Genomic DNA, 22,777 nt, shown 5'->3' with positions numbered 1-22,777 from the left:
GACATGTGTGTATCTGGCACTGTGTTGTATCACACACACTTGGACCTTGTGCTTCAGCTTTTTGAAGACTAATTTTCTGTCTGATCTTTTTGATCAACTTTGTATTATTTGTCTCATAAATCCTCAGAAGCCTTTCTTTGACTCCTTCCTCGGTATGTGAGTATTCTGCTCCAACACCTATGATGTAGTTATATCTCAAACAGGTTCAATTGGTGTTTTGCCTACAAGGTTATTCTTAATACGTTACTACTGTAGATAAGAAATGGACTTGGATAGGATTTAGATAAGAATGCACCATAGCTGCTAGTAGTCACTAGATAACAAAAAATAACTAAAATGGTTACTTTTATACCTGAATAAGAATGACTTATCACTTTATGACTTTTCTGTTTTCTGTTATTGTATCTTTTGTTGTTTTGGTGTTTTGGTGTTCCCCCTATTACTTTGTAACAGGATTAGAGGGTATCTAACAAACACAATTATGATTTACTTTGGTTTTTCATTTCAATGCATTTAAAAAGAAAAAAGAAAGAAAAAATGGAAATTGTATTTTATACATGTACTGTATATACATCATGGTTTCTTCCTTTCCTAAAAATGTCTATGCGAACACGGGGGGCTGGGAGGGGGGTTAAGAAGTGACCTGGGCTGTCTTGCAGCGACAGGACCGCCAGATCAGAGGAAGAGACTGTCACAACTACTGTACCAGCAGGCAGGCTACACAGTACATGACTATACTGACGGACAATCTATATACTGAAAAGACACTTCTTTATGCCACTGTGGGAATTCGTATGAACTGCTGATGTGAATGTCTCTTTCCTCTGAACTTGTTTTTCTTAAAAAAAAAAAAAAAAAAAAAAAAAGATAAAATAAAAAGTTGGTCACAAAAACAAAAATAATGACTTATCACTAGGTCCTCTAGTGCAAACTATGTAGTTTTAAACTGCAAATTGAAAGTAACTATGGTTATCTTTATACAGAAGAACAAACTATTTTAGCAGCACTTTGGTAGGTATACCAAAATAAGTAGATTGTCATTGTAATTGTAATCACCAGGTCACTAAATGTAACACAAAGATAAGGGGTTCAGGGTTGAACCACGTTGATCTCAGGAGGCAGTAAGGAAGAGAGCAGGCCTCCACACTGAATGTTCTCCCTGTCGGACCCCTGAAGGAGGCCTATCCTAATAGAAACCATATTCTGTTTGTCTTTGTCTTTATTTGGTATCTATTTGGACCAAGGTCACTCTAGACTTTACTCCACCCTAAGGTGACAGATTAACTCTACATCCTTACATCCTACATCCTTACATTGTCCTTGTCTCTTCCATCCTGCCTCCACACTCTCCACTTGCAGAGTCTCACTCCACCACTATCATGTCTGCCACTCCTGCTCCATCCTACCATGAGGAGGCCTACAGCTCCTTGATGAAAGGCCTGACAGAGCTGGACATTCAGGGCTCCCCTGCCCCCTGTCCCTTGGTCCTGATTGGAGATGACGCCTTCCCTCTAGCCATGAACACCCAAGGCCAGGTTCTGATGGCAGCCTCCCGGTATGGCCGTGGAAGGATAGTGGTCCTGGGCCATGAGGCGTACCTGACTACCTTCCCTGCCCTGGTAGAGAATGCCCTCACCTGGCTGAGGGGGTCTGGATCAGACAACCTGCTGGTGGGGGTCCACCAGAACTCCAGGTCAGTGGCTCAGAACCTCAGCAGATCCAGCTTCCAAGCCAAAGAGGTGGGGGGCTTCCATGAGAAGCTGGGGGTCGGAGTGTACGTGACTGATGCCTCCAGCGTTGGCAAGTATGCTAAGGGCCTTGTGGAGTATCTGAAGGCTGGAGGAGGCGTGCTGATAGCTGGCCAGGCGTGGAACTGGGCCCCTGGAGAACATAAGGAGAATGTACTCCAGAGCTTCCCAGGGAACAAGGTGTCCAGTGTGGCAGGCATCTACTTCACAGATCACTACGTGAAGGTGGAGTGTCTCCCCGTCACCACTCAGATCCCATCTTCCTGCCTGGCCGTGGCGTGAGTACACACTTATACACACTTATGCACACTTATGCACACTTATACACACTTATACACACTTATGTGTGAAGCACATGGGGGTATCTACTCGTGTCTGCACATTTTAACGTTTTTCAAAGACGATCAGGGCAGAAGGAGATCGAAGTCTTAGCCATTGGTGTATATCTTAATAAAGGAACAAGATGGGGCTCCAGTGAGGTTAATGTGAGGACTACACAATATGACAATACTTTCCTCAGTCTACTTGGTATTTTCTATGTGTAGCCTCTCTCTGACTGTCATTCTAGTTCTCATCGTTTTATAAATGTTCAGGTGGTGAGCTTTATTTTACTACAAATTATTTGCAACCTGATTCAGGGTCAGTTGACCCTCTACTTTCTATTCATCAAACTACTTTTTAGGTCCATATACTGTAAATTGTCATGGTTTAAATTAGTGTTATTATGTTTTAGTAAGTATAGTATCAGATTGATATATCCTCCAGAATATCCTCCTTTTGAGGAAATACAACAAATCAATACTATACTCCGAAAGAAATATGTATTTATTTTTGTATATTAGTGATTATTGGTGTTGTTACTGTGATCTACTGAAGGGAGGTCATAGTTTATTCCATAGTACCACTACATCACTGGTTCCATTATTTATTCATTGTTGTAAGTCAGTACTTTATGAACAAAGAATATAGACCCTTGAGGGTCCAGCCAAGTACAGGGAATATTGCTCAGTGACTAACAGGTGCCTCTAGGTGGCAACGTGGGCCACATGTCCTACTGGACTAGGCTCTCTGGCGTGATTTTTTCTCGTTACCTCAGTTTGCGGAGACGCTCTCTGATTGGCCACTGACGTTTCTGGTCATGTGACATGTGCGCCCAATCGCGTGACGCCTGTGTCTTTGCCCATTTCCGCCTCGAACAGCATGCAAACTACCTAACGCCTAGTTTATCACTGGTTAAGCTAACCAACTCTTTTGAAGTTGGTTAAGGTTAGAGTTTGGAATCAGGGCTGGTGTTCTATCGCCCTGCTCTAAGACAAACTCTAACCTTAACCAACTTCGAAAGAGTGCCTAAGCTTGACCGGTGAAAGAAACAGGCGTCACACGATTGGCCGCACATGTCACACGACCAGAAACGTCAGTGGCCAATCAGAGAGCGTCTCCGCAAACTGCGGCTACGAACAAAAATCACGCAGCTCTCTGGGCCCATATTCATAGCAGGACTAACCTCGTTCACAGTTTTATCTCCTCCGTGAGATAAAGACTGGTAAAGCACTACGGCCGAAAGTGTGTATGGGGTAGAATTTCCCCATACACACTGTCGGCAAACAAGCTAGAACGTCCCGGTCATGTAGTAAATTCTTCAGGCAAAGCCGTTGCAGTGCACTTCACACGTTTCTATAATTGTTTTGTCGAAACCGGAAAGCCTGTAGCCGGTACTTCCTGTACTTCCGTTTGCACACTTTAGGAGGAATGGCTTTACCAGCCTATAGCAGGACTGTCTTTAAAAAATGCATTCTGGTAAACAATGTGGCAAACCTCCAGTGAACAAATGTACTTTTTTAAAGGGATGAATTACCCAATTACTGGATGGAGACTCATTTAAGGGACACACACAAACTCTTGAGTAACAAAATAATAATATGAAAACTAAAACTATTGACTACTACTGACTATTAACTCACATTGAAATGTAATGAGCAGTGGGACATAAATATACATAACATCCCGTTATATAAAACTGAAAATAACTAGAAAATGTATCTAAAGAGACAAATCATGTTTTTCTGTGTATATAACAAACCCTTTCATGGTCAATGTTATGGTAGGTTAACATGCCAAATTAATTATTTACACCAAAAGGCACCTTACAGGAATATTGGCCCACTTATCTATATTGTCCTCCATCTCTCCTTCTAGAATGGGAAAGGATTTCAAGGACGACTTAGAGTTGCTGGTCCGGGGTGTGTCGGAGTTTGATATCAGTTGCCCAGGAAGTTTTTCAGAGATTCTGGTCCATGGCCCGCTGGCCTTCCCCATCGCTACCACCTCCAACAGACAGGCCTTTGTGGCCGGGGCGTACTACGGACAGGGCAGAGTCCTTGTGATCTCACACGAGGGCTTCCTGGGAAATAAGGTGTGGTGTAAATAACTTCAAACGGTATACAGCCGGTTTCCACTTGACAACAGAAACAAACACAAGCCAAGTGTTCTAGAACTGACTCCAGTTGATTTCCTGTCAGTTGTTGTCACTACAAACACGAAATCAACTGTCGGTTCAGCTGTTGCCTAGCAACACATGAAACATTCCACTGAAATGGTCAAGGTCAAGCATAATGCATATCATGTACTCGACTTCCCATGTCGAGACGACAAACTCACGAGTTCCATTTGAAGGCAGCATCTGTCTCAGCATGGTAATGGAGGCCTTGCATGGATTGTTTGTGATGTTCTCTTTCTTCCAACATGGCTGCCTGTAACATAGCAGCCATTGTTCTGTACATGGCAATGGAAGAGACACTGGTTGCTATATGTGCAAAGCAATGGTTGCTATATGTGTTGATATATGAGAAATAGATAATATTTTCTGGACCCTGTAAACAAGTCGTGGTACTTTTCCAGTGTTTTACCTGCTCTACCACTGCACAGAAATGAGGTATTTTCTTTTGAAAGTGGTTACCAATGGTTCCAGGCAGCCATATTGGAAGAGAGATGACTACACAAACGTTCCATCAAGGTCTCTATTTGATCACTTGCTATGCTTGTATTATATCTTTTCAACCTGTATCTCATGCACACTTTCACACTAGTCAGTATCTCTGTATCTCATGCACACTCTCACACTAGTCAGTATCTCTGTATCTCATGCACACTCTCACACTAGTCAGTATCTCTGTATCTCTATTCACCACCTAAATCCTACACCTGGTGATGCATCACGGGCCACATTCATAGTTTGTTGATGATAACAATGATATTGAATGTAAAATAATGTTTATTTTCAACCTTTATAGTGGAAATAATTTATTCACAAATGCAAATGAACTAAAAGAAAGTCATTTCAAAATATAAATCATAGGGCGGCCGGGTAGCGCAGCGGACTGAGGTCTGTCTACCACTGCAGAGACAGTGGGATCGAATCCAACTGCCAGCGGTACCTCCGGCTTGTCGGTCGTCCGTGCTGACATGATTGGCAGTGTCAGTGGGTGGGAAGCCGGTGTGGGTGGGTCCTGGTTGTTGTAAACAGCGACTCCTACAGTTCGGTCGGAGCGCCTGCACAGCGAGGGAAGGATCTGGGAGAGGTAGTGTGACCTTCCACACGTTACACTCTCCCAGTGAGAGTCCGCGCTGCCAGGTGAAAAGAAGTGGTGGGCTGGCTACACATGTGTCGGAGGAAGCATGTGATAGTCTCCGCCCTCCCAGACCGACGGTAGGGGGGGGGGTAAGTGCACAACGACCTGGAAGGGGATTGGGAATTGGCATAACGGACTAACATTGGGATGGGAGAAAAACGGAAAAAGGAGGGGAAAAAAGATAATACAAAAAAAAATATATATATAAATCATACACTATATTGAAACTTTACATGGACTGAAGAACAGTGAGGGAAACCAGACAAGTGGACACCTCAGTGTTTGGTGCTGCTACTCAGCCTGTGACTGCATAATCAGGCGTAGGATTTGGGGGGTGAATAGAGCACATCTCAGAGACAGTACTGACATGCATGAAAGTGTATCAGCATGTCATACTATGATACATTTTAATACTATCTGATAAACTGTCCTCTCCAGGAGCTGCAGACATTTTGGAACAACGCCATTCAATGGTTGGACCAGGGACGTAAGGGGGTGGTTGGTGTTTTACCAGCGCTAGGCGCCGGTGCCCACTCCTTGTTCAGCGAAGCAGGACTGAAGTGTGAGAAGACAGACTTCAGAAAGGACTTGAGTGTATATGTCTGTATGTCATACTCTGACGCACATAAGGAAGAGATCCAGGCCTTTGTGGCTGAAGGAGGAGGTCTTATAGTAGGAGGGCATGCATGGCACTGGTCATATAGTTACCATGGGGACAACGCACTGACTGACTACCCAGGTAAGACCCAGGTACCATACACTACGCCAAATCAGACCACAACCCACTAAACCATTTTGCAAGTAATTGATCAAACGCTCCTTACCGCCTATTTATTGTGCACTCTACCATACAATGCATCTGCTCAATAAATCACTTATTTTCAACTGTGTTCCAGGGAACCACATTCTGAACAAGATGGGTCTGAGCATCATGGGGAATATAGCGACGCCAGGCTGCTACAAGGCCCCTGTCCCTGGCAGGACCTGTGAGGATGGCTACCTCTTCCGCCACCTGCTGCAAAGGTTCGCCGGTCATGTGAACCGGGGGGAGGAGCTTACCAAGCATGAAGAGGAGTGTTGCAAGAAGCTGGGCACGGACTGTGTCAGCTACCTGCAGATGAAGGCTTATGATTCTTCATCATATACACTGGTCCTGTCCGCCCTCACGGACGTATCGAAGAAGGCATTCCCACAGGTGGGCAGGGGATGACAGTCCAGTGTTGCAGTGGTGTTTGTGTTTTTTAGGCGTTCTATTTTAAATCACTTGCGTCCCAGTTGGAGGTGGGGATCACCAAACAACTCCTGATACAGTAATATCACAATACTCGATGCAATAATATTGTGATTCTTAATGTTTTGCAATGCCTTAAAGGCACTAACTAATGTTTTAGAAGTTCTGAAATGAGTTCCGTGCAGACTCAACCACATATCCTAACACACGTTGTTACGCACCCCAGTAAGGGGACGCAACACAAGGTCACATTATAAACACAGCAACACAGATCAAGGAGGACTACCAGTGGCACCAAATGAAATACAAAAGGAAATTAAATCCCACCCCCCCTTACAGGCACTGATGCCCAAAAGTACAGGTGGGTGGTGCTCACTCTAAAGCTGGTGTCTTTAACATCAGGTCACCTACGTGATGCACAATGTAGACCCAGGGTATCTTCCTGTCCTCATCAATATCCCTGTGCGAAACAAAAGATTAATACACAAGAAAAACAATCACCATAGGCTGGGTGACAAACAAATATATACAGGTTATGGGATAAACAGAAATGTACAACAGGCAGGAACACAAAAGGTACAATACTATAGAAAATGGCAAAGAACCAGAGCCTTGACCAGCTCTCACACAAAAATTAGCTCCCACAGAGCTTTGACTAGCTCACACCAAAAATTTGCTCAAACAGAGCTTTGACCAGCTCTGACACAAATGTATCCAAAAAGAGCCACAGCTCTATACCACCAAAATGAGAGCTCTACCACCAACAGCACCAGATATAATTACCACCACAGACACCGACAGAGCTCTGGCTAACACTGCACACAATGGGATATATGAAGGGAGAGAGAAAGGTTGATTGCTGACGAGCCCCAGCTGTCGCTGCTGCTGGAGTGAGATGGTGATTGACCAGCTGCTGCTGGAACTGAGAGACCCTGAGAGATAGATATGTTACACAGGAGGGAGACAAAAAACAACAAAACAACCTGCCTACATACATAACACATAATATATATATATATATATATCCGTAACACACGTTATGTAGTAGTTGAGTCTACAAGTGCAAACTCAAAATATGTACAGCTGTGATTGGAAGATCATTGTAAGTGGTTGAGTCTAAACTGCCCTCATTTAAAATCATCAAAAATCACTGTAACCCTCCCTCCCCCTACTAATCCCAGTTCAGCTCTAGACTAGTCATGGACAGAGTGTCCATTCTTCTCAATAGTACCAACAGACAGAAGTTTACGTAACCACGGACACTTCTTCTAATGCCAACATGCCTACTCATTCTCTCTGTGATGTCCTCTTGTCTTACACCCAGGTGTGTCCCACTTGCCCGGTGACGAGTCCTCAGGACCGCTTGCTCCTCCGTGTGGGAACAGAGGTGTACAAAGTGTGTCCAGACCCCGAAGCCCTCCTACCTTACCTCATCAAGGACATTCCTGAAATGCCCACTGTCTATAACAGCACGGTCAATATTAATGTCAACACAGCAGGTAAGACCTCATTATTCCCCATGAAGACAAGAGGGAGACCTGGATATACTCTATATATACATACAAACAGACATATGTGGTTGAGTCTACATGGACCTCATTTCAAATAGGAAAACCTAGACAGTGCATTTAAATTGTATCTATATATTTTACAGACACATGTACAACAGGACATTAGTAAGCAAAATGAGCCATTACTCAAAGCAAATCCCAAGATTTAATTGTGTCCAACCATTATAAATAAATATACAGTATATATACATACTGTATTTAAATTTGTTTTACAATTCGTTTATAATAATTATTATAATAATTTGTAGTATGTAGTCGCGTTAATATGCATTGCGCATTTGCTAACTTTGACATATAATGCAAATGCTGCTACTATAAAACTGGTAGCTCACAGCAAGCAATCTGATTGGTTCATAGCTGTGGTATAATATCCATATACCACGGCTATGATATATGATTCCTTTACACAAGTCAGAATCATTAATTTACAGAATGAAAGGTTGTCCCAACACAGAGCATGTTAAATATCTACATAGTGGCGGTCGGATGGCGTAGTGGAGATTGCGCTCGTCACCAATGCAAGAGGCTGCGCTCTCGACTCCCGGAGTCAGCATTGCCCTGCGGCTTGGGCCAATCGTCATACTAACTCGTTTGGCTGAGTTAGCGGGAGGGAAGTCGAGGTTGGTAATATGGCATTGTGGACAGCGACACCTACAGGTCAGGTCTGGGCGCCTGCTCAGCGAAAGGCAGGAAATGGTGAAGGCAGCGTGACCTCCCACGCGTTACGCTTCACCAATGAGAGTCCTCGCTGCCAGGTGAGAAGAGAGCCACTGGCTGTCTCCACATGTGTCGGAGGAAGCATGTGGTGGACTTCAGGGTTCCCTTGTACCGACCAGTAGGAGGAACATGCGCACAACAACCAGGTAGGGGAGGGGGGGAATTGGCATAACGACTAAATTGGGATGGGGAGAAGAATAGAAAATCAGGCGGAGAAAAAGAGGATACAATTTTTTTGAAACCAGACATTCAGAATTGCAGCCACAATCGCCATAGTTAATATGTTAATGTGCGTGTGCTACCGAAAGTTGAGCCTAAAATATGTTTTTGACAAAAATGTTAAAGGTATGTTTGATATGCTATTGTTGGATATTGAGTCATTTTCTGTGTGTGTGTGTGTGTGTGTGTGTGTGTGTGTGTGTGTGTGTGTGTGTGTGTGTGTGTGTGTGTGTGTGTGTGTGTGTGTGTGTGTGTGTGTGTGTGTGTGTGTGTGTGTGTGTGTGTGTGTGTGTGTGTGTGTGTGTGTGTGTGTGTGTGTGTGTGTGTGTGTGTGTGTGTGTGTGTGTGTGTGTGTGTGTCAGAACAAGAGGAGTGGATCAGCACAGGTCTCTATCTCTCACCTGGTCTGCAGACCACCATGACGATGCCACCTGAGATGGTCAATAACGGATGGAAGGTACATGATAACATGTTATTTACTGAGGTTTTCCACTCATTATAAGGGATGGAAGGTACATGATAACATGTTATTTACTGAGGTGTTCCACTCATTATAAGGGATGGAAGGTACATGATAACATGTTATTTACTGAGGTGTTCCACTCATTATAAGGGATGGAAGGTACATGATAACATGTTATTTACTGAGGTTTTCCACTCATTATAAGGGATGGAAGGTACATGATAACATGTTATTTACTGAGGTGTTCCACTCATTATAAGGGATGGAAGGTACATTGTCCCACTCATTCTCAACAATGTTCCAGTATAGGTCCCTCATCTCCCAGTATAGGTTCCTCATCTCCCAGTATCAACCTTCTTCAGTGAGGATGTTGAGGCTGAGTCACTTCCTGTATATACTTTTACAGCAGGTTATTCTATGACCCCAGATGTCAGTCATAGACCCAGACCCAATAGGAACAGTAATGCCTTACGCCGTGTTTACATGTTGACGTATTGACGGAGACCGGAAGTAATTTATACTAACGGAGTTTGAATGACAAATAGTAACAGATTATTGACGGTTCTGCTGGTCTACAGATGTTTCCTGTAAGTTGATAGTTGAGAGTGATGATGTTTCAATCAGTCCTACGGCTAGTTTTTGATGGCGAACATGATGGTGGTGCATAGGAGTGTGTTGCACCAATGGAGCTCATAACATAAACATTTATTTTGTATCTGGATAATAATATTAATATCTATGTAATGAAAACATCTGTGTCCATCTCATTATCTCTGCTTTCCCAAATTCATGTTGGGATTCGGGCTCATCCCTAAATACCCACGGACACAGGGTTCAGCGTTGTATGAATGTTGTCGAGGAATCCTTTTGGTTGCCCCAAACAATAGCTTAGTTCACACCTAACTAAGTGAGAGGCCAGGGGCTATGGCCTGCACCCCTTTCTCTACTTAAGATCATTGGGTCTCATTCTCCAACATCTTCTCTTAGGGCAACCATCTTGGAACCGACTGAGACAGAATCGAGGACAAGTTCACTCTGATTCCCCAACGCGTGGGGAAGATGTCTTAAGTGGCTCAAACGATCACAGCTGGGATACCGGCGATGAGGAATGTCACTATGAACGCGCGTTCCCGTCTAGGTCATTTGCATACAAGACACGCCTCCAAGAACTCCTTATGCTTATGCAGGTTCTGTGCTGTTTGCAAATTAAATCACAAAAAGTTGAGAGTTTAGACACACCTGTCCAGCTCATTAAATGCAATTGATGCAATGCAGCCATGTAAAAATGGTGGCGGAAGCGCTTTGCGACCGATCAAAATGAGATTAGATTAATGTAATGTCATCATATATACAGGCTACTACAGCTCGTGCCCACCTGCCGTAGCGCACGCACACACACACACACACACACACACACACACACACACTCTCAGTACTGTATAGTCTACGTGCGTAATGAATTAACGCAGTAGGCTTATATTATTCTAATGACTTGTTTTATTAGGAAATCACACATACTGCGCTGCCTATAGTAGTACAGTCCACCAGTCCGCTGCCCGACTCTGGCGGCCTTAATATCTGTACTGTACTTACTGTACGTATATGGCAGAGCATAATATATATAGTATCTACTAAATCCTAATTAAACAAGTAATTAGAATAATATAAGCCTACTGTTCATTCATTAGACACGTAGGCTACATAGTGTATTCCAATATCTGTTTTATTGATTAATGATATATTTGAAAGAATGCAGGTTATAGCTATATAAAACAAATGTCTGTCCCATTGTACCAATCAATGGGATATATTGCATGTTGGCTATAACCTGCATTCTTTCAAATGTATAATTAATAAATTAAATGGATATCTAACAAATAAGAAATACAAATGCCACAGAAGGCATTCGATAATTATAATTTTCAATCATTTCACAATAATTGCATAATTGTGTTTGAATATCTGAGTAATTAAGTAATTATACATTTGTCCAAAATAGCTGGTTCAGATATGGTTAATCCAGCTGCCCTGTGATCAGATGAATCCATATTATTTATTTTTCCGACATCAAATGCGTAATTTCTTATCGTACAAATATTGTCATATTTATTTTAATTATGATTAATTAATTAATTCCAAGGAGGCCTGTAGGGTTGACATGAAGGAATCACTATGATTCCTCCCAAATAAAGCCATTAAGAACACGGAGCAGTCTGTCAAGTTGAGTTGAGTGTGCTCCTCAGCACTTGTAAAACCTGCTCTTAGTCATGGCCGAATCCAATCTTGTGGGGAATCCCACAACCGGCCCTAATATGTCTCAAATGGCCCTAAGAGCAATTTTTTTGTCGTAAATCCGTTGGAGAATGAGACCCATTGTCTCCTTCTCTTCCTCAGTGTGTCTCCTGCACAATGACATTTACGTTTTACATTTACATTTAGTCATTTAGCTGACGCTTTTATCCAAAGCGACTTACAAGTTCTGTACGACAGGTCATCAGGAAGGGTACAACTCTATCAGCTGAGTAACAATATTCATCAAAGTGTTGCGTGTTACAGTGTAGGTTAGTTTATTAGAACAAGTGCATGACAGTAAGGTTAGTTAGGGTTAGATTTAGGAGCGGTTCCCTTTGCCGCACGGTATGCTAGGTCGAGGGCCTTGAAGCGGATACGTGCAGCAATGGGGAGCCAGTGCAGGTCCCTAAGAAGTGGGGTGACATGGGCCGACTTCGGTAGGTTTGAGATCAGGCGGGCTGCTGCGTTTTGAATGAGTTGAAGAGTCTTGATGGCGGTGGCCGGGAGGCCAGCGAGCAGTGCGTTGAGAGCACTCCTCTCAGCCAAAGCTCATTTAACTATGTATGTACTTTGTACTAAATTGTTTAAACCTATGATATAATTGACGAGTCCAGATTCACCACAATGTCTTCACATTCCCTGCTGTATCTCATATCCTAAGAGCTTGTTTTACTGGCAGCCTTTGTGGAACTGATGACTCTGATTAGTGTGATTACTCTGTTTTGAGCTTCCAGGCACCAAGGACACCTCCATCATTCTGGGAAATGTCACAACTCACAAAGTAACGTAGTTCACTCTGTGTGCCGCTCAGGTCCAGATTGGCTGTCAGAGTGACAATCTTGAGAGGAAGGAAGAGCTGTATAGGGCAGAGACTGTCACTGAGCGTTTTCCTGTCAATGCGGAAAAGGTGCAGGTGTCGAACATGTGGGGGGGCCTTATCTACCTGGTGGCTCCACCCAGAACACAGGTGGAGGGGTCAGAGGTCATGGTGGAGAAGGCCGTACGTGCACCATACTACAAGTCTGGTGAGTGGGTGTATGCATGCGGGTGTATGTGTTGGGTGAAGACTGTGTACGGGACAGTAATGTAGTGGATAGGATGTAGGCGATAAGGATGTAGTGAATAAGGATGTATGGGATAGGGATGAAGGGGATAAGGATGTAGGGGATAAGGATGTAGGGGATAGGGATGTGGTGGATAGAGATGAAGGGGATACGGATGTAGGGGATAGGGATGTAGTGGATAGGGATGAAGGGGATAAGGATGTAGGGGATAAGAATGTAGGGGATAAGGATGTAGGGGATAGGGATGTAGGGGATAGGGATGTAGGGGATAAGGATGTAGGGGATAAGGATGTAGAATCTGGACTGTCCTTCCTAGGGTCAAAGTTGACCAGAAATCCCAGGCATACCTGTATTGATGTCACTTCCTGCCCACCTTTTATATAGCCACCATCTTTTCAAACTAATATTGCTAGCCATTAACACTGAAGAAGGAACACCTGTTCCGAAACATGTCTGTTGTATTCGGCTGCGATAAGAAATTGTCGAAACCGGAGAGTGCTGGTCCGGCTTCCTGCTTTTTTCTACTTAAATCTTCGGGATTGCAGCACCCAGTGTCAATTATTGAGAGCGCGGTCTAACTTGACCTTGAAGAATCTCACATAGTATCGTTGACCTTGAGGAATCTCACATAGTATCTTTGACCTTGACAAATATCACATTGTATATTTGACCTTGAAGAATCTCACATAGTATTTTTGACCTTGAATAATCTCACATCGTATATTTGACCTTGCCTTGCATTGGGGAAGGTTTGTTCACATGATCTGGGAGCGTGAATATTAAAGGCAACCAACTTGTGTTCGGCTTTTCTCTGATTGGCCGCGCCCCCCCGCCCCCACGCGCAGGCAAGCGCAGCCGTCCCACGTCCCAAATGAAATCCAAAGAGCACTGTTACGACTATCTGACTCTTAATAATAAACACTAGTGTTAGGACTATCTGACTCTTACTAATAAACACTGTGTTAGGACTATAAACACTGTTAGGACTATCTGACTCTTAATAATAAACACTGTTACAGTGTTAGGACTATCTCGAGTCACGCGTCACTACTGTAACTAGAAACTCTGGGTGTCACTGTACATCAGTAACGTTATTTCGCGTTTTTAACGTCAGCGGGGCGATGCGGTGGTTTGTCGCCGGCTTCCGTGCACCGCCGCCGGCTCTACTCGGTCCAGCTCCAGCAGCAGCGGCCGTTCCTCCGTTGTAGAACGAAGCCCTTCAATGACAGAGCTCTCATATTTTGCGAATGCATAAACTATGTCTTAAATTATGGCTATGTGTCTAATATGGCTGTTGCTTATCGGTGGCAGCTTACTAACAGTAGCGATTTTTATTGTTTTGTCATGACCAAACATAATCCCAACATAGATAGGAGGTGTACTGTATGTCAAATGTCGGTCATGTGGTGGAAGTGTTTAGTACAGTCACACAACAGAACACCGCTGGTTCGACCAGCGCTTTTGCCGCGTCTCTCTTTGCGCGAGGGCGTGTGCTAGTGGATTGATTGATTGGCCGTGTGGCCAATCAGAGAAACGCTGAACGAAAAGCTGAACACAAGTTGGTTGCCTTTAATATTCACGCGATCTGGGAGTATTGACCTGTTTAAATGTAGCACTCATACTATGTTCTTAATAATGCATAATTCAGCACCTTCATTCTAGCTGTTGCCCTGTAATGATGATGACTGCTCAGTAACATCCCACTGACTGCTCAGTAACATCCAACTGACTGCTCAGTAACATCCCACTGACTGCTCAGTAACATCCCACTGACTGCTCAGTAACATCCCACTGTCTGCTCAGTAACATCCCAGTGACTGCTCAGTAACATCCCACTGTCTGCTCAGTAACATCCCAGTGACTGCTCAGTAACATCCCAGTGACTGCTCAGTAACATCCCACTGACTGCTCAGTAACATCAAAGTAACTGCTCAGAGGGACTGGTACCGGTACGCAGGCCTGAGCTTGAGAAACACTGATCAACAATAACAAAGGCAGATTTACAGCTGTACTTCTCCAGGCATGCCTACATTTCCCCAGTCAGCTGTAGGATATTTTCTCATTTCCCTACCTGGACATTCAATATTACGCTTATTATTATCTAAATCTAAGAGGCAATCACTATTTCTGGGCCTTGATAGTCTTCAGCATGATTTATGTCCCTGTGTTTTGTACTAAAGTTAATGAACAAGTTTATGAACAACAGCATCGAATACCTGTTTATTCCCTGAGTTATTTCCCCCCAAAAGAGCTCTGGTATCATCAGAATAGAGATGAATTATTGCTGAGACCTTGACCGCCTCTCTTTCTCCAGGTGTGACAACACCAGCCGATTGGTTGTCGCTGCGTACAGCCCCCTCCCCCTGGGCGGAGCTAGAGTTTGAGAATATCGTCCTTACCTTGCCTTCAAAAGAAGTCCGGGGTCTGGATCATCCTGATCAGCTTGCGGTACTTTGGGACGACGTCATGAAGGCCGTCTATGACCTGGCAGCCCATAAGTTCCAGCGCAAAGAGCGCATTGTTGCAGACGTCCAAATCTCCAATGGTGAGTCTTCATCTTTGTCCCTCCAGGGCTTGGTGATATCTGAAAAGATAATAGTACTATATCATGTGTAAAAGTAGTGATGTACGCCCCACAACGTTTTCACAGCAGAGTTTTAGTTTCTGAAAAATGTGCGACAAACAAAGCGGCAGCTTTGTTAGCAATGCTAGTCAATGGGGAATCAAAGCATTGCTGCCATTCTGTATCCATTAATTTCTACAATTGTAGGCTGCCAACTGCAAAAAACTATAATTCATTTAGAGGATTACATACTGTGGAAATGTAATAACTATAACAATAATAAACTTTATTTATATAGCACCTTTCATACATGAATTGCAGCCCAAAGTGCTTCGCAGCAGTGATGTGGACACAAAATAGACATAGGCATACAATTGGCATACAGTTGCCACAATTATAGACAGGCATAAAATGAGCAGAGAATTGACATTAAAATATTCATTAAATGAAAAGTCATAAGATATTCAGAGAAAATAAAATTGAGAAAATATTCTAATATTAAAATCTATAAAAAGGATTGTGATAGATGTTAAGATTTCCAACCCCAAGATGGCTTCCTGCACAGGTCCCCCCCACTCCAGGGTCTGAGGCCCCACTTGTACTGGGAACCGTGCAAAATAAAAGCAATGCATAAAGTGCAGACATAGAATGAGTAACAAACATGTAATATAACATGTTACTAATGGAATCTCTGGTCATATTAAGTAACGTTACCACTCAAAGCTTTCTACGGTCATGTTTCTTTTGAATCGTGTCATAGTCTCATCTCTTCCAAACTGCGTAAATGTCTGATGCATTCAGATCTGAAAATAATATATGTTTTTTTTTGTTTTTTTTAAATGAGCTCACTCTCACTCAAATAACTTTGATCTGGTTTGAACAGATCAAGTTGAGGTCCACACTTGTAACCATATTTCTCTCTCTCTCTCTCTCTCTCTCTCTCTCTCTCTCTCTCTCTCTCTCTCTCTCTCTCTCTCTCTCTCTCTCTCTCTCTCTCTCTCTCTCTCACTCACTCACTCACTCACTCACTCACTCACTCACTCACTCACTCACTCACTCACTCACTCACTCACTCACTCACTCACTCACTCACTCACTCACTCACTCACTCACTCACTCACTCACTCACTCACTCACTCCTACCAGGTTGGCTGCATTCAGGCTACCCTATTATGATGTATTCCACCATAGCCAATGAGCTGGTCGACTTTGAGACGACCCGGCGCTCTGGCCAATGGGGCTTCTACCATGAGCTTGGACACAACCAACAGAGAGGCTGCTGGGAGTTCCAACCAAACACCACAGAGTGCACATGCAACCTGTGGTCTGTGTATGTGAATGAAGAGGTGCTGGGGATCGACGGTGCAAAGGTGGAGTAAAGCTGTCCAACTGAAAACAGTCTGGAATACAGTTAATAGCCTCTAGTTTAGCATCATACCACATGAAAACAGTCTGGAATACAGTTAATAGCCTCTAGTTTAGTATCATACCACATGAAAACAGTCTGGAATACAGTTAATATCCTCTAGTTTGGTATCATACCACATGAAAACAGTCTGGAATACAGTTAATAGCCTCTAGTTTGGTATCATACCACATGAAAACAGTCTGGAATACAGTTAATAGCCTCTAGTTTAGTATCATACCACATGAAAACAGTCTGAAATACAGTTAGTATCCTCTAGTTTGGTATCATACCACATGAAAACAGTCTGGAATACAGTTAATAGCCTCTAGTTTAGTATCATACCACATGAAAACAGTCTGGAATACAGTTAATATCCTCTAGTTTAGTATCATACCACATGAAAACAGTCTGGAATACAGTTAATAGCCTCTAGTTTAGTATCATACCACATGAAAACAGTCTGGAATACAGTTAATATCCTCTAGTTTAGTATCATACCACATGAAAACAGTCTGGAATACAGTTAATAGCATCTAGTCTGGTTTCATACCACATGAAAATGGGGTTCAATGGTTTTCAGATCATGTTCTACTTCTGTTTTCCGATAGACCTGCGTGACCTTTTAAATGCATATAGCCATTTCTGAGATACAAATCTTTTATTTCAGCATTATGCAGCATCAGTCAGTGCTTTCCAAGGTGGTTTTAAATTAAAGTGGTGTTTTCAGTCTATGCGGAGTGAGCAACACCCACACACTGTCATCACTTTCATTCAAAATTCATTCAATTCACTCTGGCTCTAGAGAACAACTTACATTTTATTTGACTAGCATTTAGCATCAATTTGAGACAAATGGGTTGCAGCTTCCCAGTGGCTAGTTTCACAGAATCGGCAATACAACATATAAACAGTGTAATTTGCATAACAATGAACTTGAAACCCTTTCAGAGATGAGACAATGTTATTCATATAATGAGACAGCACCCAGAATTTATCCCTGGGGGACACCTTTTGTAATGGATAGAAACTCTTACTGGCCATTTCTATACTAGATACTAAGTTATAACTACAGTAGTGGCTGAGATTAATAAACTCATGTGTTTATTCTGTCTAGAAGTAGTCAGCCTTGCAACCACCTTTTAGGTTATAACCTTTCTAGGTAAGACAACAGTAGGTGTTGCACCCTGATCCATGTTTATTCACAGTAGGTGTTGAACCTTGACTCATGTTTATTCACAATAGGTATTGACCCTTCCTTATTCTTGTCTACTCTACCAGCTAAAGTCAGTATAGTTGTTATTGACCCCTGACCCTTGCGTATTCTTGTCTACTCTGCCAGCTAGGGTCAGTATGGTTGTAATTTACCTCTGACACTTGCTTATTCTTGTCTACTCTGCCAGCTAGGGTCAGTATGGTTGTTATTGACCCCTGACCTTAGCTTATTCTTGTCTACTCTGCCAGCTAGGGTCAGTATGGTTGTAATTTACCTCTGACACTTGCTTATTCTTGTCTACTCTGCCAGCTATTGTCGTTTGCCCCCATTCACACCAGGATCAAGAGGACAGGGTTTGAGATAGGTCAATAGCATCAAGAGACATACTCACTCTGTCTTTATCCTTGTTACACGTGGTGAACGTGATGTGTGCAACACAGGCACATGAACACTTGAAGCCGAAGGAGAGGAAGGAACGAATCGAGGAGTATGTGAAGGGAGGCAAGAACCTTGACAGCTGGAGTGTGTGGACGGCCCTGGAGACCTACCTGCAGGTGATCAAAAGTTGTCCTACTGTACATTCTGAAGGGGAAGAGAAAGTAGGCTTTGTTCTACTGTATGGTTAGAGCAGGGGTCAGCAACCTTTACTATCAAAAGAGCCACTTTTCCCCCATCCCACAAAATAAAATGCTCAGGGAGCCGCACAACCTATTTACCCTTAAAATGAAGATAACACAGTGTATAACGTTTTATATATCCCCAAGCATACCCCACATTTAGCATAAAACGCCTGACAATTGCATACCCAAAGTAATTTGCGATTTATTATACTTTATACTTATAGCACACAGTTTGTTGCATTAATGGGATTATAAAGCAACAAAAAGAATTTTTTTGACGTTTTAATTGCTGTTTTTACCTGTTTTTATCAAAGGAAAACCTCAAACTCTTATGAAGAGGAGAAAAAATACTGGCTGTGTAGACCTATTTTTTAATAAAACACAGAAGAGGAGACAAAACACTGGTGTCTGTAGACCGACTTTGAAATAAAACCCTGAACTATTCAGGTATATTTGAGTCCTTCCCTTATTTGTGGAACATTTATAAAATAGAAAGTAGTCCACTTTGAAAAAAGAATACCATGTGTAGACCTACTTTGAAATAAAACACAGAAAAGGAGAAAAAACACTGGCATCTGTAGACCTACTTTGAAATAAAACCCTGAACTATGCAGCTCTATTAGAGTCCTTCCCTTATTTGTGGAAAATCTATAAAATAAAAAGTAAATTTTTCATTGTTCGCAAATTTCGCACCACATATCAGGCATACAGGTAAGCCTTTTGTTGACTAAGTATGACATCGATCTCCAAAATAAGAAAAAAAGTAAAAAAAGAAAAAGTAAAAAAAAAAAAAAAAAAAAATTGGGCCAGGGAGCCGCAGCTGATTGGCTAAAGAGCCGCATGCGGACCTACCTTTAACAGTATGGGTCAGACCTATCTTTAACAGTATGGGTCAGATCTACCTTTAACAGTATGGGTCAGACCTATCTTTAACAGTATGGGTCAGATCTACCTTTAATAGTATGGGTCAGACCTATCTTTAACAGTATGGGTCAGATCTACCTTTAACAGTATGGGTCAGACCTATCTTTAACAGTATGGGTCAGATCTACCTTTAACAGTATGGGTCAGATCTACCTTTAACAGTATGGGTCAGATCTACCTTTACAACCAGGACCTTCTTTTTGATTTTCTGTTTAAACTCAAGCAAGCTGGTGACTACGGTGTCCTGGTCAAACAGGCTTCAATCTCAACTAGCCAAAGCCACAGTGTCTAGAAAGTGGTCAGATATAGTAAAATAGACGTTGACACCACAGAGACTATACTTTATACAAATAAACACTAAATGGACACAAATGAACAGCACCCCGGACTGATGTAAAAATTGGCTGGGGGGGCGCATTATAAATGCAAATATCATATCAAATCATATCAAGATGGTCCGTATGCAGTTTAGTTTACAGGGAGTTGTCCTTCTATTAGACATCTTGGTGTTAACGTCCTCCACTCAACCCAACCCACCAGAGCAAGAAGAGGAAAGTGGCTTATATGACATTAGGCCCACCACCAAAAACCTTAGTCAATATAGACCAACAAACACCACAGGACTGGACAATTACATTACTTTTAGATTAGTGGATTGTTAGTAGTAGCAGTGGTATAAGTCATATTGTATTAGTAGTAGTAGTAGTAGTAGTAGTAATAGTAGTAGTAGTAGTAGTAGTAGTAGTAGTAGTAGTAGTAGTAGTAGTAGTAGTAGTAGTAGTAGTAGTAGTAGTAGTAGTAGTAGTAGTAGTAGTAGTAGTAGTAGTAGTAGTAGTAGTACAGTAGTAGTAGTAGTAGTAGTAGTAGTAGTAGTAGTCGTCGTCGTCGTCGTTGTTGTTGTTGTTGTTGTTGTTGTTGTTGTTGTTGTTGTTGTTGTTGTTGTTGTTGTTGTTGTTGTTGTATTCGTAGTAATAGTAGTAGTTGTATTAATTAATAGTAGTAGTAGTAGTAGTAGTAGTAGTAGTAGTAGTAGTAGTAGTAGTAGTAGTAGTAGTAGTAGTAGTAGTAGTGGTAGTGGTGGTTTTGATAGTGGTGGTAATTTAACCTTTTCACAACAATAATATAATGTATTTATCATATATATGTGTAAACTTTGTCTAGTTCACAACAATAATAGTTAACAATACCTCTTACAAGTCTATCTCCCCCCCCCCCCCCCCCCTTCACAGCTCAAGGAGGAGTTTGGCTGGGAGTCCTTTAAGAAGGTGTTTGCTGCCTACCGCAATATGACACGTGACATCCCCAACGACAACAAAGGCAAGATGAACCTGTACGCCGAGACCTTCTCCAAGGCTGTAGGGAGGAACCTGGTGGACTTCTTGAAGGCCTGGGGCTGGCCTATAGAGCCAGCTACTGAGGAGAACCTGTCAAGCCTGCCTGCCTGGGTGGACCACCCCATGGTCCAGTATAGATGAAGGAAGAGAGACAAGAGATAGATATACAGTATATACGGTAGAGACAACACTGGGCTTTTCGCAAATCCATCCCAGGGGATCCAAGTGGGACAGGGTTGATGGGGAATCTGTAACCACTAACTGTGTGAGATATATATGCCACCTACTAGGGTAACTGCATGTTCACATTCATATTACATTTGATTACAGGGTATAAAACAGGCATTAAATGCGGAATAGATAATCATATTGGCCTTTTTCTTTGGCTTTCTATGCAATTACATACAGTAACTTTGAAATCGTTTTTCATTACCCATTTTTCATAAGTTTCCATTTATTAAAACATTACAATTCAAATGAGATCAATGAGTACAATTTTAATGTGAATTTCTTGGTTGTTTGTGGTATTTTTCTTGGTATTTTTCTTGGTATTTTTCTTGCAAAATAAAAATAAAGGAATTGCAAAATACTATTGTGTGTTTGGATTGAATAACCTCTTGAAAGATTCTACAAAGAGGGAATCATTACAGAGACTTATTCTCACACTTCTAATATAGTTTCTGTTGGGAAAGGGATCATGGAAGTCTCTGTTAATAACATAACAATGCACCAGGATTATAAGCTTTGAGGAGGCCTCAATTGCGCAAATACCACCGTTTGACCTTGACATCCAATGATTTATTTACCCAGCATTTGTGAACTATAAGGCCCCAATATACACTGACCCTGTGCCATGCCTGGTCCATGCATCCACAATATTGTTGTCATGGATACCTCAATGGAGGTCAAGGCAACAAGGTCGCTTTGACACACTGACGGGAGGAGCCGGAATCGAACTGGGAATCTTCTGAGTAGGTGACCGCTCTACCTCTTGAGGTACTGTCGCCGCTGTTCACATGGAGAAGATACCCTGTTCTCATTATAGATTTACCCAGTAATGTGAACTATAAGGCCCCAGTAGAAACTGCCCCTGTGCACAGGAGTCTCTAAACACATTGGGGACGAAGCACGGAATATACCAGTGGTGGCAGAGATCATACATTGATGGATATATCCGTGGCAAGTAGTTTTGGCTTTTATTCCATTTTAATAACCTACTCAAGGTCGCCGAGCTGCACTGCAGATGTACCCTACTCTTTGCATTCGCCAAAGTGCATTACCGGCCAGATCCTCTTAGGGGCGCTATCGCGAGAATAGAGTGTTCCCTGTTTTTTCCTCTAATGTAGTTTTCTAATCACCTGAAGCGATAGCTATTGTCTGTTGCACGGAATACGTTTCGGATCGCGGATTTCACTCTGCAATACGGGGGTTTATCATCAGCCAATGGACATATCGATCTACCAGATGGCGATCGATAACGGGGAAATGCTCAAGGGGATCCAACCGGCTCATGGTAAGATCTTTTTCACGTAAAGTACAGCCCAATCAGGCCTTGTTATGATACTCAACCAGGCGATCGGCCTATGTGGCTACTTAGACGAACACGGTTATTGGTAATCAATAATAAGAAATTACGTCTACGTCCCCGTCCCCCCCCCTTCCATGCATACATGCTTGAGGATCGTGCCGATCATATGCAGTTTGAGTTTTAACTGTAGCGTATGTATAACGGAAATGCCATTGGATCTAACGTTAGTAGCTATTTTAGCCCTTTATCTCGC

The 22,777-nt window shown here is 42.5% G+C and overlaps 1 protein-coding gene across 1 annotated transcript; it reads left to right on the top strand.

The window, feature by feature from the left end:
- Nucleotides 1-1,379: 1,379 nt before the first annotated feature.
- LOC311241394 (TRPM8 channel-associated factor homolog) lies at nucleotides 1,380-21,472 on the top strand (the record flags this gene model as incomplete). Its single annotated transcript, XM_084330200.1, has 11 exons — nucleotides 1,380-2,026; nucleotides 3,945-4,161; nucleotides 5,816-6,116; nucleotides 6,274-6,572; nucleotides 7,933-8,107; nucleotides 9,478-9,572; nucleotides 12,682-12,895; nucleotides 15,249-15,479; nucleotides 16,644-16,867; nucleotides 18,559-18,672; nucleotides 20,892-21,472. The coding sequence occupies 11 exons, from the start codon at nucleotides 1,380-1,382 to the stop codon at nucleotides 21,135-21,137; spliced, it is 2,763 nt and encodes a 920-aa protein (XP_084186326.1). The 3' UTR covers nucleotides 21,138-21,472.
- Between the last annotated feature and the right edge of the window lie 1,305 nt (nucleotides 21,473-22,777).

Source organism: Notolepis coatsorum, assembly GCF_963971535.1.
Source record: "Notolepis coatsorum genome assembly, chromosome: 15".
Lineage (NCBI taxonomy): Eukaryota > Metazoa > Chordata > Actinopteri > Aulopiformes > Paralepididae > Notolepis > Notolepis coatsorum.
This window is presented reverse-complemented; position numbering and strand designations above follow the sequence as displayed.